General features: G+C 45.2%; 1 protein-coding gene across 6 annotated transcripts in view; it reads left to right on the top strand.

The window, feature by feature from the left end:
- Positions 1-20,269, top strand: part of ARMC9 (armadillo repeat containing 9) — a 156,616-nt gene that overhangs the window by 106,376 nt on the left and 29,971 nt on the right. For all 6 annotated transcript variants that reach the window (XR_008661216.1, XR_008661217.1, XM_055300398.1 and 3 more), the window contains one exon: positions 14,832-14,936. Coding sequence is in view for 4 of the 6 variants with exons in the window: in XM_055300398.1 (XP_055156373.1) it covers positions 14,832-14,936 (105 nt within the window). In the remaining 2 variants the exon portion in view is untranslated. The remainder of the gene's footprint in view (positions 1-14,831; positions 14,937-20,269) is intronic.

Here is a 20,269-nt window from a genome sequence, read left to right as displayed (position 1 = left end):
CCTTTCATTGGATGCCCATGTCTTGGCCAGCAGGCTTTTCTCTATCACTTTGAATTCGTCATTCTTTGTCTTCTGGCTTCCATGGTTTCTGATGAAAAACCAGCTCTTGATTGTTTTATTGATCATGGTTTCCCTATCCTGAGGGGTTCTTCTTCCCTTGCTACTTGAGATTTTCTCTTTGATTTTGGCTGTAAGCAATTTGATTGTGATGTGTCTGGGTGTGATTTTCTTTGTGTGTCTCTTTGTTAGGGTCCATTGGGTTTCTTGGGTCTATAAGTTACAGTTTTTCACCAAATTTGGGGAGTGTTCAGCCATTATTTATTCAAGTATTCTCTGCCCCTTTCTCTCCTCCCCTCCTAGAAATCCAATGACACATGTTTAGGAATTCTTTTTTTTTTTAATTTTTATTTATTTATGATAGTCACATAGAAAGAGAGAGGCAGAGACATAGGCAGAGGGAGAAGCAGGCTCCATGCACCGGGAGCCCGACGTGGGATCCGATCCGGGGTCTCCAGGATCACGCCCTGGGCCAAAGGCAGGCGCCAAACTGCTGCGCCACCCAGGGATCCCCTGTTTAGGAATTCTTAATATTATCTGACAGATGTCTAAGGCTTTCCTCATTCTTCTTCATTGTTCTTATTTCCTCTCTTTGAGCCAGATGTCTCTGTTGCTCCATTTTCTAGTTAAGTGATTCTTCTGCCATCTTGTATCTGATCTTGAGGCCTTGCACTGTTTTCCATTTCAGTTATTATGCTTTTCAGTTCTAGAATTCCATTTGTTTCTTTTTTATAATGCCCATTTCCTTTCCCAAATTTCCTGGGTTTTTAAACTCATTTTGCCTTTAACTCTTAACCATGCTTTTCTTTAACTCTTTAAGCATTTTTATAAGAGCCACTTTGGGTTCTTTGTCTGCTAAGTCCAACATCTGAGCCTACTCAAAGATCCTTCTGCTGGTGACTTTATTTTTCCTGAGTACTGGCCAGGCTTTTCTCTTTATTTGCCATGTCTAGTAATACCTTTGGTTGAAAACTATGAATTGTATGTAGTATGTTGCGGTGATTCTGGATTATGTTTTGTTCTCCTGATTGTTGTTGTTTTGTTTGTCTTAGTAAACAGTTAACCTACCTGGTCTCTGGCTATACAATCTCTCTCTCCTGTGGTACACAGCCAGTGGTGCCTCTGCTTATTATTACCCCTTCTAGAGGCCTCCCTGCATAGTTTGACTGCCAGTCAGAGATTATGTTTACATGCCTCAGTTCAGTAAGATTTCCACCTGCTGCCACTTGAACCGTGTGTAGGTTGAGAAATACATTTAAAAGTATAAAAAAATGTGCAAGTTCCACCTCAAACTTTCCATTTTCTCTGGGCCCCCTGGGGTTTTCTGCCTGGATCTACAGTTTAGCAGGCGGTCAGGGATGCATGGAGATTCTATTACCTCAGTCTTTTTGTGGCTCCCTTATTTCCCGATATCCCCCCTTCCACTCCTGGCTGCTCTCCTGTGTGCTACCAGGTCCACCTTTAGCTGGTAAAGCTGTGGGTTTTCACTACCTGAAAATAGATGGGAACTCCCCCAGGCAAGTGGACCATAAATGTACCATTCTTGGCCAGCTGCAGGAGGGCCTCCCCAGTGAGCAAACACTTCTCGAGTTGCTGCCTGCCTTTGGTCACTCTCCAGTGTTCTGAAATGATTGTTTTTAATAAATGTGTCACATTTTGTACTTGATTTTTATAGAAGGGAATTGCCTGACTAACTTGTGTTCCTATTACCAGACATCACCAGGCACTATTCTAGGCCTTGGGGGTAGAACAGTAAGTAAAATAGACACTGTATTGGGAGAAATCAGAGCTTAAACAAATAAGCAACTTGAACTATAATATGTCAAATGATGGTGAGTGCCTTGAAGAGCAGGCAAATGGGACAAGCGCAAGGGAGCGAGCCCCATGACAGTGGGGACAGCAGATGTCTCGTCCCTGAGGTAAAAGCATACTTGGGTGTTCTGGGAGCAAGGAGAAATGGGGAGGGATGTTCAGATCACCCAGGGCTTTGAGAAGAACATTAGCTTTTATTCTGGGAAAAAAAGGAAGCTGTCAGAAGGGATTTTATGAGAAGGGACACTATCACTCCTCTTGCATTAAGTGCAAAGAGTGCCCACTTACAGCTTCCCAATGAGAAAGAAAACTGCCCCGGGAATTCAGTCAGTCATTGATGGGGCTTGACATTCCTGTACTTGAATTAAGACCAGATAGTCCGTGGGCCTCATGGATTCTGGGCTGGGAGGCATTTGGCCTTAAAAAACCATCACCCAGCTTAGAACCAGGGGCCCTTGTTGGGGTCCTGACTGTGCCGCATACAAGAGTCGGTTTCTCTAAATGGGCCAATTGCTAAGTGCCCTGAATGAGAGCAGTACTCAACCCAGTGTCTCACTCATGTGATACATAGTAAGTAGATCTGAGTCGCATATGGGCACCAACAAACAGTGAGGTTTGCAAAGTGCCTGCTTGTCCAGGCACCCCCTTTCCCCCACCCCGTGCTCTTTAAACTGCTAAGTGACCTGTGATCATTCCTTACCACTCATACTTTGTCATCATCTTCCAGAAACTGTGGCTCATCCTTCTGAAAGTCACTTTCATCTTCCTGTTCATTTCCTTTTCTGCTCCACATCCTCACTTAAGGCTTGTCTCCATGCCCTGCCGATTGCCCGGTCTCTTTCCTTCCCAGCCTGTCTTGCATGTGGCCACCAGACCATCCTCCCCCAGCAGGGCTTGGGGCACGCAGGGACATGAGCACTTAATTTCAAATTGGGGAACATTTTAATCTTTCCAGAAAGTACAGAAAATAATATAACAGCTGTGGCTCCATCCCTTCAGCCTCCGTCCCTCCCCACTTCCTCCTTAGAATCAACCGCTGTCCTGTAGCTGGTGTGTAAAGTTTCATGGAAGATTCTATACTTTTATAATACCATTATGTTTCCATAAACAAATACACGATTGTTTTACAGCTTTTAATTTTATTTAAATGGCATAGCACTCTCTGAATCATTTACCAACTTGCTTTTTCCATTTAACATTATGTGTTAAGAGGTTTATTCACACCAGTGCATGCTGCCCTAGCTCATCCATTTAACTGCTATATGGCATTCCACTGTGTGCTGTTATCCATTCTCACTCAAGGGACAGCAAGTTGGTCCTATATTTTCCACATTGCAGGGAGGAACTTCCTCACATGTGTAAATGATTCAGGTACACACCTAGACCTGGGCTTGCTGTGTCACAGAGTGCACAGAAGGGTCTTATCCTTACTCTAGATCCTGTCCTGCTGCTCTTCAGAGTGGCTGGATTAATTTACAGTTTCCCTTTTATTTTTTAATTTTTTAAAATTCATGATAGACATAGAGAGAGAGAGAGAGAGAGAGGGACACAGACAGAGGGAGAAGCAGGCTCCATGCCAGGAGCCCGACGCAGGACTTGATCCCGGGACTCCAGGATCATGCCCTGGGCCAAAGGCAGGCGCTAAACCGTTGAGCCACCCAAGGATTCTCATACACTTTCCCTTTAAAAAAACATTGCTATGCTTTCCATCACCTAATAAAATTAAGTGATTAATGACATTCAAATCCCCACTCAGTGAGACCCCAATCTACCTTTATCTTTTTTTTAAGATTTTATTTACTTATGTATTTGAGAGGGAGAATGTGTGTAAGTGAGGGAAGGGACAGAGGGAGAGAGAATCTGAAACAGACTCTGTGCTGAGCATGGAGGCTGACCCAGGGCTCAATTTCACAATGGCAAGGTCACAACCTGAATCGAAACCAAGGGTTTGAGCTCACATTGTTAGCTTTATTTCTTCATCCATAAAAATAAGGACAAATTATCATTACGGAACCATTATGAGATTAGGGAGTCAATCTATGGCACATAATGGACACACACAAAAATGATCATTCCTTTTCTTCCTTTTGTCCAGTTAGTATCTGCTTGCTCCTCCTTCTAAAGAAGGATGCATGTAGAGTAAATCTAATCTAGAAATGCTGGGGAAGGGTTGGGTGTTAAAGCCAAGGCTAGGATGCTGTCTTGCTCCCCAATAGACATCTTCTTGGCAAGTCGGTTTATTGTTGCATCTCATTGGGGTCTTGGATCAAATTCTTGTCTCATGTCATGTGTGCTGCCCATATCCTCATTCCAAGCCCAAGGTGACATGGGGTTAAGCACAGAAGCCTCTCTCTACTCCTGCAGAGGCCCTGAGAATTGACAACACCTGCTGATTATTGGATAGTGATTGGCTGAACCTAAACCCCAAGAAAGGAGTTAGGAATCAGACTGCTTGGGTTTGAGTCCTGCCCCACACTTAACCAGCTGTGTGGCCTTGGCTAAGTTGGTTAACCTCTCTAGGCCTCAGTGTCCTTATCTTAAAAAAAAGTAAGAATATACCCATTTCATCAGGTGGTTGCAAGGATCGAATGACATAATGCCTATAAAATGCTAGCACAGATTCAATACATGTTAGCTGCATTGGGAGGAGGGGTTGTTTTGTTTTGTATAAGGTTTTATTTATTTATTTGGGAGAGAGAGAGTGTGTGCACAGGCCCATGCACACACAAGCATTCACGAGCAATAGGGAGAGGCACAGGGAGAGGGTGGAGTAAACTCTCCACTGAGCAGGGATCCCAACATGGGGCTCAATCCCAGGACCCTGAGATCATGACCCGAGCTGAAGGCAGACACTTAACTGACTGAGTCACCCAGGCACCTGCATGTTAGCTGGTTTTAATATCATCGTAATCCAGAGTCAGCCTAGACTGGAGCAATCCAGAGTCTTCTAGAGTAGAGGTACATCCCATGTTGTCTGGCTAGAGCTAGAACTGAGGCCAGTAAGTGGGTGGCCAGGGTGGGGTTGGGGGTAGAGAGCAAGGAGAAGAGAAGTTGGACACCCTTAGCGGGTAAAGGGGTAAAGGAAGGGAAGGAAGCTATTGCCAGTGCAAATTCCAGTAACAACAGGCCTATGAGAGTTTCCCTGAAAAACCCAATGAATTCAGATTCCTGCCCTCCATCCCTACCCTACCCTGGGGACTTGAGAAACACAGAGTTTTGTTTGTCTTTTTTTTTCTTTTAAGATTTATTTATTTATTCAAGAGAGAGAGAGGCAACAAGTGGGGAGGAGAGGGAAAAGCAGGCTCCCTGCTGAGCAGATAGCCCAATGCGGGGCTCAATCCCAAGACCCTGGGATCACAACCCAAGCCAAAGGCAGACACTTAACCAGCTGAGCCACCCAGGTGCCCAAAGTCTTACTTTTCAAATCTTTATCTAGATTCTGTGAGAACATTGAGGTTCCTCTAAGTGTTTAGAGCATTTGTGCTTTATTGAATAATAGTTTTCCCTTATGATATTCTTGCTGACACGTAAGAAAATACCTTCATTACATCAGGGGCATGGCTCCCACTTCTCAGGTGGTGGTTTCTTGTTAGCTAGCCCTAATTCTGCTCATTCCCGGTTGAGCATCACATCCAGGTTTGGTCCCAGGGTCAGTCTGGTCCCCTGAGCCCCCCACCCCCCCCCGCTGTCTCCTGAGCATACTCATAGGAACCCCTGTTTAGAAGGAACCACGATTTGGGTTACCAGAGTCCTCTTGTCTGTGTAAGGCATGGTCTCTGGACCCTGCTGTGCTGTTGGCTACTGTCTTTGACTTCTGGTCCTATAAAGCCTCCAAGTCTCTTCTGGTGCTATGTATTCCATGTTGTAGTAAGCTCACTTTCGACAGAGCAACTGTGCCACCGTCTCCATATTCACTTAGATGTCAGAAAAAGTTGAAGCAAACAGGTTGAGTAACTAAAGCAATGAATTAAAAGAATAGAGGAAGTAAAGGTTATAAGAGTTTTTTCTGGTTTCTATCATGTGGTTAGTTATGAACCGGGTTGGTTAGACCAGCTGTCATTACCCCGGATGCATTCTGTGAATGAGGAAGTTGCTGTCTAGAACAACTCAGCATCACGATGAATCCTCCAGGATCTAGGACCTGTCTGCATCCACAGTCCTGGGCACACACTCAGAGCTACAGAAGTGGAAAGGATCCATTCTACTAGCGGGAAATCTGTTGATTATACTGCCTGCCTGGTCACCTCGGTCCACCCTTTCTCTCCCATGTGGAGTGTTTTTCCCTTATTTTTACAAAGAGTGAGTTTTACAATTCAGTGTTCTGAGAATGTGTCTCAAATTTAAACTGCTGGTAGAAGTCTTGTAATTATTTCAAGTGGAAAACACATTTGATACTTTCACTTGTCGTATGTAAAACCACTCGAATACATTCTGCTCTCCACATTATATCTGGAAGAATCTGAGTTTTCAAATGCATTTAGTGGTCAACCTTAGTTTTGTTTTCAGGCCAATTGCTTCGAATCTGGTTTGTCTGGAGTATTATGTATCTAAAGCCTCCAGTTAAGAATCTTGTAGTGTCATAAGATCACCGAGCTGCTGTGGGGAAGCTTCGTACTAGAACATCTAAATTCATCTCAGCTCAAGTGCCTTTTTTAGGAGGCATTCTTAATTTCTGGAAGTAATCAGTTATCACCGAGCTGTTCCTTTAGTAATTTGATACATTCTGCTCAAGCACATAAAGACCAGTAATTTTAGTAAAATTCCTCCCAACAATGGTATTTAAAACCCACCCTTATGAGGCATTTATTGTTGAACCATTTTCTTATCCATCACCTCCTTGCTTCACAAAGTAGATTTCAAAATATGTTTCATTTGGAATTCAGAAGCAGCTGGGGAAAGTTAGCAGGGTGGCTGGTGCTGTTTTCACACGGTGCCTTCTGGCCCCAGGGCGCCACTGTGCTCAGCCACTTGCACTTGAGCGGGGCAAGTAAAATTCTTCCCATCTAAACTGGGGGAAAGTAAGGAAAAGTAGATGCCTCTCTCCCCAATCGATGGCATCAACTCTGATTGTCGCGGAATGCCTCCCACATTCATCCATTTCAGAAAGTTCTTATACGTCCTCAGTTGTTTTAATCCACTTGGCCCCAACTGAAAAAGTAGAGCAAGTGCCCCGCTATCAGCAACATCATTTCTGGTAGGCTCTCTGCTTACATTTCCCACCGCATCTAGTGCTTTCCTCTGCCTTCCCAGTCCTCTCTCTGCACATAGTTTCCCAAGTGCTGCTGGAAGCGGATTGAATAGTATTGAATTAAGCTCTCGCTCCCTTTGTTACATTGCATTTTCCAACTCAACTAGTAGAGCTCATTTTACTTTTGCTCTTTACATTTCAGAAGTCCCAACATGCCTCCATTTCCTTTCCACTGATACTAGTGTTTCTTAGGAAAACCATGACTATGACTTGTCTATGTCTCTCCAGCATATGGCTTTTCAAAATCAGAGAACTTAAGAAATTTCCTGTGTCGGTAAGTCATGATTTCCAATGAGGAAGCAAGAGGATCCCGTCTGCTGGCTGGAGAAACTGAGACCTACTGGCAAGAGTCCTGTTTTTCCAAATTACAGCCTCAGTTTAAAACTTGCTTAACCAAGAACTATCAATTTAATAATGATTTTTCACGTCCATTTTCCTGCCTTTGTGCATTTACACTAACATAATATCCTGAAAGCACCGAGAGTGTCTGTCCACATGCTGCCAGTAGAGAAGCAATGACAGAGGAAGCAAATTCTCCAGGTGGTGGGTAGATGGGGCATAGTTCCCTGGTTCTTTCTCTGGCCCCACATTCCCATACTACACTGCAATTCAAGTTATCTTTCATTAACAGTTGTATATGTTAGAGACCAAATGCAGGAAGTGTCCTGTGTTTTTGGAGGTTAGGGAGGGCCTATCCATTACCAACGAATTTAACTATAAAGTAGTTGTAATAAAAAGGAAAAAAAAAATCTTCAACTTGTTTTAACTAAAAAAGAATATTGGGTAAATATTTCAGTGAATCCCTTACTAGTTTTGGAACAAGTTAAATCAAGCTTTAACTTGCAATGAAAAGTATTTGCTAGCGTGTGTACAGGTTGATTTGTGAGTGTCTTACAGAGGTGCTTGTTGTCCAGGGTAAAGAAATACTCTGGCTAGCACTGGCTGAGGTTAGCCATGGACCATTTATTTTTCATCGAAATGGAATGTGGACGTTTGTTTAGTTTCTTAACGTTTTATATTCCACCCTGGCAGGGACGTGGTGTATCACCAATTCCTCCGTGAAACTGTGATTCATAAGCCCATTTCCTGCCCGTGCCTCCAAGGCTTCGGCCCCTGGAAAAGAGTTGAAATACTACCCCGTTGCCCAGAGCTCCCTGCCACTCACTCTTACCACAGAGCCTGCTGTTTTTGTTCACGGAACAGTTGTTTTCCTAAAATAATCCATAATGTACACACTATACTTGATCACTAAGATGTTGGGCTTTAAGTAAACTAAACTCTAAGCCATGGTGGCACTGTAACTCCTCCTAGCTGTCCCAGAGCTGACCTCAGGTAGCTGACCTCAGGTAGGGCCTCGCAGATAGCATTACCTTTAAGGAGCCCCGAGTGAAATTTCAGGATGGTGGGTACACTAGCCCTTGGCCAGCTGAGCTACAGCCTCTGGTGAACAGCAGGAGAAGGCAACTGCCCTGACTGTGGCGATGAGTCAGGACTGGGGGTTAGATTGCCTTTGAACCTGGTGCAGCAGCAGCACAAGAGTGGATCCTCTGTTTGGAATTAGATGGGACGGGAAGGAGAAAGATGAGACGGAGAGTTCTGGAATGCCGCTGCAGCCCTGCTCTTCCCTCTCTGGCCTGTTGAGCTCTACCTCAGCCAGATGTGGGGGTCCTTGGACCTCGAAGACAGTCAGTTCAGCCCCAGCCTCCTCAGAAATAAGTTCTATGCAGGTCCCAAGTGGCTGAATCACAAAGATTTGGGCAGAAGAGGGCTGCTTCCAGCTTTAAGTCTGGACTCCTGGCCTCCAGACCCACCTGTCACTGTGGGCTGGCCACTTCTCTCGGGCTCAGTCCACACCAGACACAATAGGTAAAGTAAAGGGAACCCCCAGCTAAGACACAAAGTGCCATGGAAATCCACGTAAGGTGGGTTCCTCAGTGATCCTGTGATCAGAAGGCACCATGTGATGCTCTTACATGTAAGCTGGCAGAGGAGGATCTGCTCAGCTGCCCGTGCCCCGAAGAAGACAGTCCTGATGGTTAGAGAAGGCTCTGTGCTGGTCTGGGACCTGCCTCTTATTCTGCCTTTGGAGACCACCTTAAGACAGGTAAATCACACCCCCTTAAGACATCCCGTCCTGGGTGGCACTGTCTAGTGATGGCAGATGGCATTACCTATCTGTGTGCTAAAGAGAGCTTAGACGGCCTGTCCTCCCTGAAACAGCCCTGCCCAGACGCGGGCCCCACAGGAATGTGAGCCCTCAGATCCCTTGGACACTGACTCATAAATCAAATTCACAGAAGACTGGGGCACCCAGAATGAATAGGGGCAGGGAACACCTATTTGCAGAATAGGGCTTCTCTTCCTGTTGGGAGGTTTAGAGGAGCCAAATGACAGGTTGTTGAGTGGGCAAGGAATCAGGGGAAGGATTGGTTAGGTGATCTCAGGGACCATTGTCACCAGGCCTGAGGCACCCCTACACCCTGAGGGCTGGACCAGCACTTGAACTGCCAGCTTCCTCAGGCCCCTGTCCTCCCCCTTTCTCACTCCCATAGCCAGCCAGCTCCCATCATAGACACAGTCTTTCCTTAGTACCTGTCAGGTGAAGGTCTGCTCTGTTTGGGTGTTATCTTTATAATTTAAACCGCAAAGGACAACATGATCTCTGAAGTCTTGGCAGAGAGTGGGAAAGAGTACTGCAGGACACCCCCCACCCCCCGCCATTACCCAGTTCCATCCAGTGATGACATCTTGCAAAACTATAGTATAATATCACAGTCAGGATATTAACATTGAGGATTTCCATTACCACTGGGATATCTTTAATAGCCACACCCACTTCCCCTCCCCCCCATTTCCTCCATAACCCCTGGCAACCACTAATCTGTTCTCCATTTCCACCATTTTGTCACTTCAAGAATGTCATGTAAATAGAATTGTACAGTTTATAACCATGAGAAATAACTTGTTTTGCACAGCATAATTCACTGGAGAGTCATCCAGGTTTGTGTAGCAGTAGTTCCTGGTATGGATGTACCATGGTTTGTTGAATGGTTCCCCTGTGGAAGGACAGCCGGCATTCCCGGTGTTGAGTTGTGACAAGTAAAGCTGCTGTAAGCATTCATGTACAGATTTTTATATGACGATAAGTTTCCCTCTCTCTGGGATAAATGCCCAAGAGTGTAATCGCTGAGCCACATGTAGTTGTAGGTTTAGCTTTTGAAGAAACTGCCAGACTGTTTTCCACAGGGGCTGTACCAGTTTTGTGTTCTCAGTGTGGGAGTGATCCAGTTACTCTGTGTACATCTGTTTTGAGGTTCTCAACTCTGGGCCTCTGAAATCCTACCCAGTCTTGAAACCTGTTGCTATATAGTAATTCCTGAAATTGGGTGTATTAATTCTTCCCACCATATTCTTTTTCAAAATATTCTTAGCTCTTCTAGTCCCTTTGCCCTTTCTACATTTTAGAATAATCTTGTATGTATTTACAGAAAAATCTTGCTGGTATTTGATAGAAATTACATTAAATTCATCTAGCAATTTGAATAGAATTGACATCTTAACTATGTTGAGTCTTCCAATTCATGAACAATATATATCTTTCCATTTATATGATCTTCAGTTTCTTTCATTAGCATTTCATAGCTCTCAGCATGCAAGTCCCATACATGTCTTCCTAGGTTGACACCTAAGTATTTTTCATTTTTATTTTTTCTGACCAATTATAAATGATGTCTTATTTTATTTCAGTGTCTTAATTTAAGCTCATCACTAGTATATAGAAATTGATTTTCATGAATTTATCTTGTATCTCATGTACTCTCTGAACTCTCTTAGTTCTAGGATTTTCGAGGGGTTGATTCCTTGGGATTTTCTATATAGACAATCACAGCATCTGCAAACAGAGATAGTTCTATTTCTTCCTCTCTGATCTATATGCTTTTTACTTCCTTTTTTTTTTCCTCTTTATTGCTCTGCCTAGAATTTCTAGCACTATGTTGAAAAGAATGGTGAAAGCAGGAATCCTTGCCTTGTTCCCAGTCTTAGGGGGAAAGCATCCAGTCTTTCATCATTAAGTGCAATATTAGCTATTGGTTCTTTATCAAGTACCCCTCTGTCCTTTTTTTTTTTTTTTTAGAGTTTTTATCATGAATGTTGTTGAGTTTGATCCTTTTTTTTCATCCATTTATATGATCATGTGACTTTTTTCTTCACAAACCTGTTAATCTTGTAGACTACAATGTTTAAATTTTAGATATTGAACCAGACTTGCATTGACAGAACAAACCCACTTGCCATGGCATATAATTCTTTTAACATATTGATCTATTGCTCTATTCTATTTGTTAAGATTTTGTTAAGGATTTTTTTTCCCATTTCTTTTGACTTGATTGTTAAGGATTTTTGCATCTTTATTCATGAAGGACATTTGTCTTTGTTTTGTTTTTTGTTTTTTTTTTTTGTGGTACTGTCTTTATCTGGTTTTGGTAACATAAAAGCTTTATAAAATGAATTAAGAAGTGTTCCTTCCTGTTTTGTTTTCTTTCTTTCTTTCTTTTTTTTGAAGATTTCATTTATTTATTCATGAAAGACACAGAGAGAGAGAGAGGCAGAGACACAGGCAGAGGGAGAAGCAGACTCCATGTAGGGAGCCTGACGTGGGACTCTATCCTGGGACTCCCAGGATCATGCCCTGGGCCAAAGGCAGGTGCTTAACCACTGAGCCACACAGGCATCCCCTGTTTTGTTTTCTTGAAGACAGAATTGGTGTTACTTTTTTAAAAGCCTGATAGAAATCTTCAGGGAGACCATGTAGGCCTGAAGATTTCTTTTCGGGGAACTTTTAAATTATGAAGCAGGGGATCCCTGGGTGGCTCAGCGGTTTAGTGCCTGTCTTTGGCGATCCTGGAGTCCTGGCATCGAGTCCCCCGTCGGGCTCCCAGCATGGAGCCTGCTTCTCCCTCTGCCTGTGTCTCTGTCTCTCTCTCTCTCTCTCTCTCTCTATGTCTATCATGAATAAATAAATAAATCTTTAAAAAATAAAATAAATTATGAAGCAATTTCCCTCATAGTCATAATTCTAAGGTTACTTGAATAGTCTTATATCACAGTTTCATATTGACAGGCTTGTGATGATTTGTGGGTTTTTTTAAGATTTTATTTATTTAACAGAGAGAGAGCTCAAGCAAGGGGAGCAGCAGGCAGAGGGAGGAGAAGCAGGCCCCCCAGTGAGCAAGGAGCCCAATACAAAGCTCAGTCCCAGGACCCCAGAATCATAACCTGAACTGAACGCAGACACTTAGCCAATTGAACCACCCAGGCACCCCATGATTTGTGTTTTTATCTAAGTTGTCAAACCTATATGTGTAGAGTTATTCATGATAATCCCTTATCTTTTTTTATCTGTAGGATCTGTAGTAATATCTTCTGTTTCATTCCCAACATTGGTAATTTCTGTCTTCTACCTTTTTCTTTGTTGGTCTTGCTTGAGACTTGGCATTTTTATTAATCTTTTCAAAGAATCAGCTTTTTGTTTGACTAATTTTCTCTACTGTTTTCTACTTTCCTTTTCATTGATATCTGCTCTTTATTATTTCCTTCCTTTTGCTTGCTTTCGGTTTGTCTAGTCTTCTTTTGTGTTCTGGAGACTTTCTTTTTTTTTTTTTTTTTTTTTTTCATTTGTTTCAAGAATGTGCATGGCTCATGGAAGCCTTTTTGTGATGACTGCTTTAGAAATCAATGGCAGATAATTCTAGCAACTCTGTTATCTTGATATTGGCATCTACTGATTGTCTCTTTTTATTCAGTTTGAGAGCTCCCTGACTCCTGGTATGATGAGTGATTTTTTTAAAAGATTTTATTTATTGGGACGCCTGGGTGGCTCAGTGGTTGAACATCTGGCTTTGGCTCAGGGTGTGATCCTGGAGTCCTGGGATTGAGTCCCACATTGGGCTCCTTACATGGAGCCTGCTTTTCTCTCTACCTATGTCTCTGCCTCTGTGTGTGTGTGTCTCTCATGAATTAAAAATAAAAATAAAAAATAAAAAAAAATTTAATCTTAAAAAAAAAAGATTTTGTTTATTTGACACAGAGAGAGAGCATACAAGTAGGCAGAGCAGCAAACAGAGGGAGAGGGAGAAGCGGGTTCCTTGCTGAGTAGAGAGCCCAACGCGGGCTCCATTTCAGGACCCTGGGATCACAACCTGAGCCAAAGGCAGACGCTTAACCGACTGAGCCACCCAGGTGCCCCTGATGAGTGATTTTTTTTTATTTAAACCAAGATATTTTGAGTATTATAAGACTTTTGATCTAATTTAAACCTGTTTTAGCCAGCTGCTCCTGACCCTGCTCTGGCTGAGGGAGCAGGGGCTCCTCCTTATTACTGCCAGGTGTGAATAAAAGTTCAGGATTTACACTCAGCCTCTGTTGACACCTACTGGTGGGGGTTGAGGAGGAGGAGACTCCTTGTTACTGCAGGGCTGGGATGGGAATTCCCCAGATACCTTCTAGGCCTCCACTAGTATCTCCCTAACCAGAACAGGTAGGAGCACCTCGTTAGTGTTGCCCACATTGCCTCCCCTGATGCCACAGGGACATGGTGGGTAGTGGTGAAGCCCTTGATTCTCTCTCTACCAGGCTCCTCTGACACCCTCAGATCATGGAGGGGGGATATCTTATTACTGCCAAGTGGAGGCTAGGCTCTCCACATGGTCTCCACTCTCACCTGGGGATGAGGACCTCATTACTTCCCAGCAGGGATGAAGCTCCCCCTCTCTACTTGCTCTTTTCTCATGCACCCCAGCTGGGGATGTAGGGGTGCCTGATGATACCTAATGAGTAGAAGTCTGGCCCCCTCCCTGAGGCCCTTGCTGGTGTGGTTGGGACAGGGCCATGATATTTTCTGTAGTGTTTGGTTATTTTCTAAAACTTCTGTCATGCTAGGCTATCCCTTTCCTGGTCCTTTGGCTAGAGGCTTTGGGGGGGATTTTTTGCCTTCACCATTCACATTGCCAGGTTGCTGGCTTCTTCTGCTCCAAGTGTGGAATCTATAAGAACAAAGGAAACCCAGGGAACTCAGCACCTTTCATTCCTTGCATCTTCAGAGACCTAGCCAGTCTGCCTCCTTCTCTCCATCTTTCAGGGTCTCTTATGTTTATTTTATACATAACATCCAGTGTTTGGGTTGTATTTAGTGGGAGGAATAGTGAAAATTATATCTACTCCATCTTCCCAAAAGCAAAACAGCTCTTCTCTTTTTGAGGAGTCTCCTTAACTTACTGGCTGTAAACTACTAGAGAGAACAAGTTTTGTGTGCCCTGGAAGGCATATGTGCATATGAAGATGCTTAATAGTTGTTGGTAGACTGACTTGGCTGTTCACATGGCACCTGGAACTCACAGAGGGAAATTCAGAGAACTGACTAAGAGAGACTGCTGGGTGTCCTGTTGAACCTCTTCACTCTGTGGCCGTGGAAATGCTCCCTAGGTGCCCAGCTTCCAAAAGAGGAGGCTGGCATCTTCCCTTCCATCTTCATGCAGAGGTTATAAGCAGAGGACAGACTGCCCCCAAAGCCCTTTGACATGAAAACCCACCAGTTGTCAGGGTTGGGCACAGACCTTGTCATTATATGGTAGGTGCCCACTTAGGGAACAGCAGCCTCTTTGAGAATGCATGGCTGGGGGTTCACAGCACTCATCCCATGTGTCCTTTGAAACAGGAGGACCATGACACTATGGAAGCTGATCTGGACAAAGATGAGCTGATCCAGCCCCAGCTTGGAGAGCTCTCAGGCGAGAAGCTTCTGACCACGGAGTACTTGGGAGTAAGTACCACATGAGGGTGCGGGGAAAAGGGGAAAGGAGAGATGGGCCATTGATGCATTGAGCCTTTGCAGTAACACATAATGGTTTGGTTTGGTCTGCTACAATACCGTGTTTGTGAGAAGCTCTTTGCTGGCCTGTTTGCCTGCAATGGCCCTGAAGTGCACTGTGGTCCCAGCTACCTGCCCCAGGGCTGTGGGTGAACAGGAAAAGATTAGAATATAACCAAAGGGCACATGCCAGGAACCTTCCTAATGTCTAACGTTGTGTCCATCTTTAGTAGTAATCATCTACATGCACAGCTTCTGAATTTTTGTGCATCCTTATCTAGTAGAGGGGAAAAGGGCAGTCACTAGCACACAGGTGATGGCTGAAACCATCAAAGCAGGTGTGATTGCTCACTGAAGTGGAGGGCCGGGGGGAGAGGGTGAGGGGCTGAGGCCAGAGGGGAAGACCAGATGTGTCAGGACGGGAAGCAAGAAGAGGAGCCTCTGAGAAAGGCAGAAAAGTGGACAATCAGGATTGCAGAGAACCAGGAGAATGTAGCATGCTGACGAACTGAAGGGAAGAGTGGTTCAGAATGGACTGAGTGGTCAGTCCAAGCATCCAAGAGGCCTGTGGAGTCACACGTCCTAGATCAGGCCATAATCTAAGCCCTAAAAACTCCCTGCTGACTCTGATGCCCGGCCAGCTCTGGGCGCCCATGCTTAGCTCCTCTAGCTAAACAGGGAAGGGTATTAGCCAGGAGGGAGCTGCCGATTGGCCAGGAGAGGGTGGCAGTGCCACGGACCCACAGGTTTCTCATGAAACCATGAGCAGAAGGCACGTCAGTGGACAGGTGGAGTGGTGGAATGTGAGGTTTCCAAAGGGAGGAGCAACTGCAAGGGTTTGGGAGCCAGTGGGGACTGGAGCTCCAAGACGGACAGCAGAGTGCACAGCAGCAATGGCCATGGCATCAAGAGGAGCTCCTGGAATTTTGAAGCTGGTGGTTGACTGAGTCGGTCACACAGAGTCTGACCTCTCCTCGAATGAGTCAGGTTATTGTTGGAGCAGAAAGCCGGGAGCCAGTCTCTCAACAGTCGGCCAGCAGGGACAGTGACTTCAGAAGGAGAAGGATGTGGATGCAGGTGACATGAGCCTTGTAGGAGTGGCTAGAAGCAGAAAGTGCCTTTCCAGCGCCACCCCCATCCCGGCCCTTCTCATCTCATCCTGGGTACTGGTCTCCCCAGTCACCTGCCCTGGTCATCCTCACTTTTTGAGGAATTTCCAGGGCCCCAGGCCAGAGTATAGAATCTGCTGGTGGAACTTGAGGTTAGAGGCAGCCAGCTGTGGGAGCTTCCTAGGCAAGGGTTTGGGATTTTATCCTACATGAGCTGGGAGCATCTTGGAGTTGGGGAGTGACTCCGTTTGACTTGTTTTAATTTATTATTTTTAAAAGATTTTATTTATTTATTCATGAGAGACACAGAGAGAGAGGCAGAGACACAGGCAGTGAGAGAAGCAGGCCTGACCTGGGACTCGATCCCCAGATCGGGGTCATGCCCTGAGCCAAAGGCAGATGCTCAACCACTGAGCCACCCGGGCATCCCTTGACTTGTTTTAATATACGACCTTCTATTTTCACTCTGGCTGCATAATGGAGAATAGACTGTAAGGAGGAAAAGTGACAGAAGGCAGATGACCCAAGGAGGCTGGGCCAGGGTGCCACCTTTACACCCTCCCCCCCCCTTGCATCTGGCCACCATCAAGGCCAATAACCTGCCACGGTCCTTAGAATGTCTCAAGGATCAAAGGAGTCTGACTGTGGAGGCTCTGTTTATATTAGGTCAAGTAAGGTTGGAAGTGAGGGAGCCAGGTTCCAAGTTGTTGATGGGAATCTGGAGCCCTGACGAGGCTCTGTTTCCCTTTGGAAGAGTGCTGGCTTTGTCAGGGAAGGACAGGGCTCCATTTGATAGGCTGTGCATTGTTTAAAAGCAAGACTCTCCTGCTTCAGGGGTAGGAGATGAGGAGGACAGAAGAGGCAGTCGGTGGGGCTACTTTGGAGGATGGAAGCACCAGCCATCGGGCACACAGCCCACAGACACAACCATGCAGGCACGTGAGGGTCAGCAAGGATATCACGCAGCTTAGTGAATAAGAAACCTAAATGCAGCCCCCAGCTGAATGACTTGCGGTACCACGACACAGTCCAATGGTGTGGGTGAGATCTTATGTTGATAGTGGTGAAGATTTCTAACAACACCAAAAAAAAGTCCCAGATGCAGAACATCTGGGACTCCCAGCTTCCTCATGCAGCTTCACTGAGGCACAAAATGGCAGAGCTTGCAGATCGACGGGTCGCCCAGTGTCATGGCATCTGGAAATGGTGTCATTTTCTCATAGCATGCAGTTCTAAATCTCCTGAATGTGTATGTACTATCCTAGGATGTACATACTATCCTACGTACTAGGAGAGATTTTGAATCCAACAGGAAAGTTCCTGCACGTTTGCTTGTGTCGTTGGTGGAGACATGAGTAATACAAATGACATCCAGAAAGAATTCATTATATAAATGTGAAGACCAACCAAGCGTATTAGCTTCCTAGGGCCAGAGTAATAAATGAGCATAAACCAAATGGCTTAAAACACCAGAAATTAATTCTCTCACAGTTCTGGAGGCCAGAGGTCCAACATCAAGATGTCCACACAGCCACGTCCCCTCCAAAGGCCCTGCAGGGGAAGCTTTCATGCTCCCCAGCTTCTGATGGTTCCATGTGTTCCTCAGCTTGTGGCTGCGTCCCTCCTGAACTCTGCCTCCATCTCCATGGGGTCTTCTCCCCCTTTTCTTTCTTTCGTCTCATATAAGGACACTTATCATTGGATCTAAGATAATCTAGAATGATCTTTCATCTCAGGATCCATAACTTAGTCACATTTGCAAAGACTGCTTTTCCAAATGTCACATTCACAGGTTCTTGGGGTTAGAACATGGACATGTCTATCTGGGGCCACTGCCCCTCAGCCCACTGCCCCTCAGCCCACTGCAACAGGTCACTGTAGGATCTCATAATAGAAAGGATTTTACAGTCTCACTAGAAAACGGTATGTGGAGCAGTAGTCACTGAGGTGGTGTGCACACTCCCAGCATTCCTGTCTTTGTCCGTCACCCATGCTAAAGCTGCCCTCCATCCCCTGGTCTTGATTTGAAGTTGACAGCCAGCCAGCCTCTGTGTCAGGGTCATTGACTTCAACAAGGAGTCTTACTTGCTGTGCTTTGGCTCCAGTGCGAGTAGGGGCTTTCAGTTCACATTGTCGCAACAGTTTATGGCAGACGAGGGAACCTGCTACAGGTAGAAGATTTTTCTCACTGGGGAGTATGTGCCCAAAAGTAAGGATTCCTACATCCTATTCTGACATCCTACATAGGTTGTAGGTTTTTCAAAATCTCTTGAAGATACTGACTTTTTGTAACATTGGATTAGATCATACAAAATGCTTTTCTTGAACTTGGGGCATTTGCCTAACACATAGCAGAATGCCAAAAAGTTTAAGACCTAGCTGTCACCTTCGAGAAGTTTACAAAAGAAGACACAGAGCAGACAAAAGTGTGTCATTGGTGAGGGCTGCAGATAACAGCGAGGGGTGGTGAGTGGGTTGGCAGAGACTGTCCTGCACATCCTGCAAACAGAGCTGCTCAGGGTCTCTCAAAGCCCTAGAACATGGAATGTGGCTTAAAGACAGAATCTGGGACCCACGCCAGACCTCCTTACCATAATCCCAGGAATCGGTTCTTTTTTTTTTTTTTTTTTTTTTTTTTTTTTTTTAAGGAATCGGTTCTTGTACACACCAATGATCTGGAAACTACTGGCTTGGGGTGAGGGTGGAGGTACAGTAGGGGCAGCCCACCAAGGTGTTCGGGGATGGAAGGAAGCCATTACCAGGATTCCTGGACACATAGGACACCCCCCCACAAGCTCGCCTCCAGCTGGGCATTTGTAGCCACACCTACACGAGGCCCCCTTGCTGGTCCTCTTCCTCCCAACTGCAAGCATACAGACCCTGTGCACTGCAGAGCCCTGGCCACAAGAAATGCTGCAGACCACAGAGAACTCAGAAAGCTGGTGACAAGAGAACAAGTCACTTTTCCTAGCTTGCATGAGAGTGGCAGTGGTCACATGAAATGTGTTGCTTACTCGTAATTCTGGTGGAAAGCAGCATGCTTCGTTTCTTCCTTAGGCTGTGACCGTCAGCAGGTCAAGACGGATGATTTGCCAACTTCTCCTTGCTTGGTTATTTCTGAATTTGTGTCATCCGTACTATGCTGAATAATCACTTAATTCTTCCTAAAAAAAAAAATGCCCAGATCTAAATAGCTTTGTCACCTTGGTTAAAGGGGTATAGATATTTACCATAGGATCTCAGTTTTTTGTTTTTATTTCACAGTTTAAGTGTATCATTAGTTACCCTCAACAACAGCAAGAGGCACGTCTTAAATGAGTTCAGCACATGTCACGGGCCAAGCTTTGTGCTGAGGGCTTCACACACCTGACTCCAGTAAATTTGGTCCTCCCAACAAGCTATGGGGGAAATTCTGAGTATAGCATTTTCTAGACAGGAGAGCTGAGACTAAGGAAGGTAAGGAATATTCTCAAGTGTATTTGAGCCTGCTTGCCTTTGTTCTTTCCCACTAAGCTGTGCCACCTTCTGGAAAAGCTGTCAATTTTCCAGTGAATTGCATGCTGTATTTGCAAATTGAGAGAAGTCCCACTGAGTGGCATATTCACAATTTCCATATGGTCTGTGTTAAGCACAGACTCCGTTTGGGGGGCAGGGGGGAGGCTGATTGTAAAAACTAATTACTCACTTTCCACACTTTATTCCCCCTGTCCGACAAAGACCCAAATTCACTCAGTTTTCCGGAGATCGCCTGAAGGACTGGTCAGCCCTGCCTCCAGAGAATGTGTGTATGGAGGTGCAAGGGGGGATCTGCATCTTTATTACACACACACACACACACACACACACACACACACACGCCCTGTGGTCCTGAAACCAGAGTCTGGACCATGGAAACTTTGCCACTTGGGTGGTGGGCACAGCTGGCCAGGGTGCCAGGCTGAGCCCCTTGGAGAAAGACAGGGCTCTGGGCCCCCACCATCCCACTGCCCTGGTGGGAGTATGAGGCGCTTGCAGCTGGCTGTGCTTTACTTGCAGCAAAAACCAAAATCAGAGAAGGAAGAGCCTTGGTATACAATTTTTGCTTTAAATTTTTTTTCTAATGTGTCTCCACTTTGGACCTTTTTATAATCACTTTTCAACCAGTTATCCCTGCTCTGCCTAATGGTTGAAGGCTCA

The sequence above is a fragment of the Nyctereutes procyonoides genome, unplaced genomic scaffold (genome assembly GCF_905146905.1).
Source record: "Nyctereutes procyonoides isolate TBG_1078 unplaced genomic scaffold, NYPRO_anot_genome, whole genome shotgun sequence".
NCBI classification, from domain to species: domain Eukaryota; kingdom Metazoa; phylum Chordata; class Mammalia; order Carnivora; family Canidae; genus Nyctereutes; species Nyctereutes procyonoides.
The sequence above is the reverse complement of the archived record's forward strand: the minus strand, read 5'-3'. Positions and strand labels throughout refer to the sequence as shown.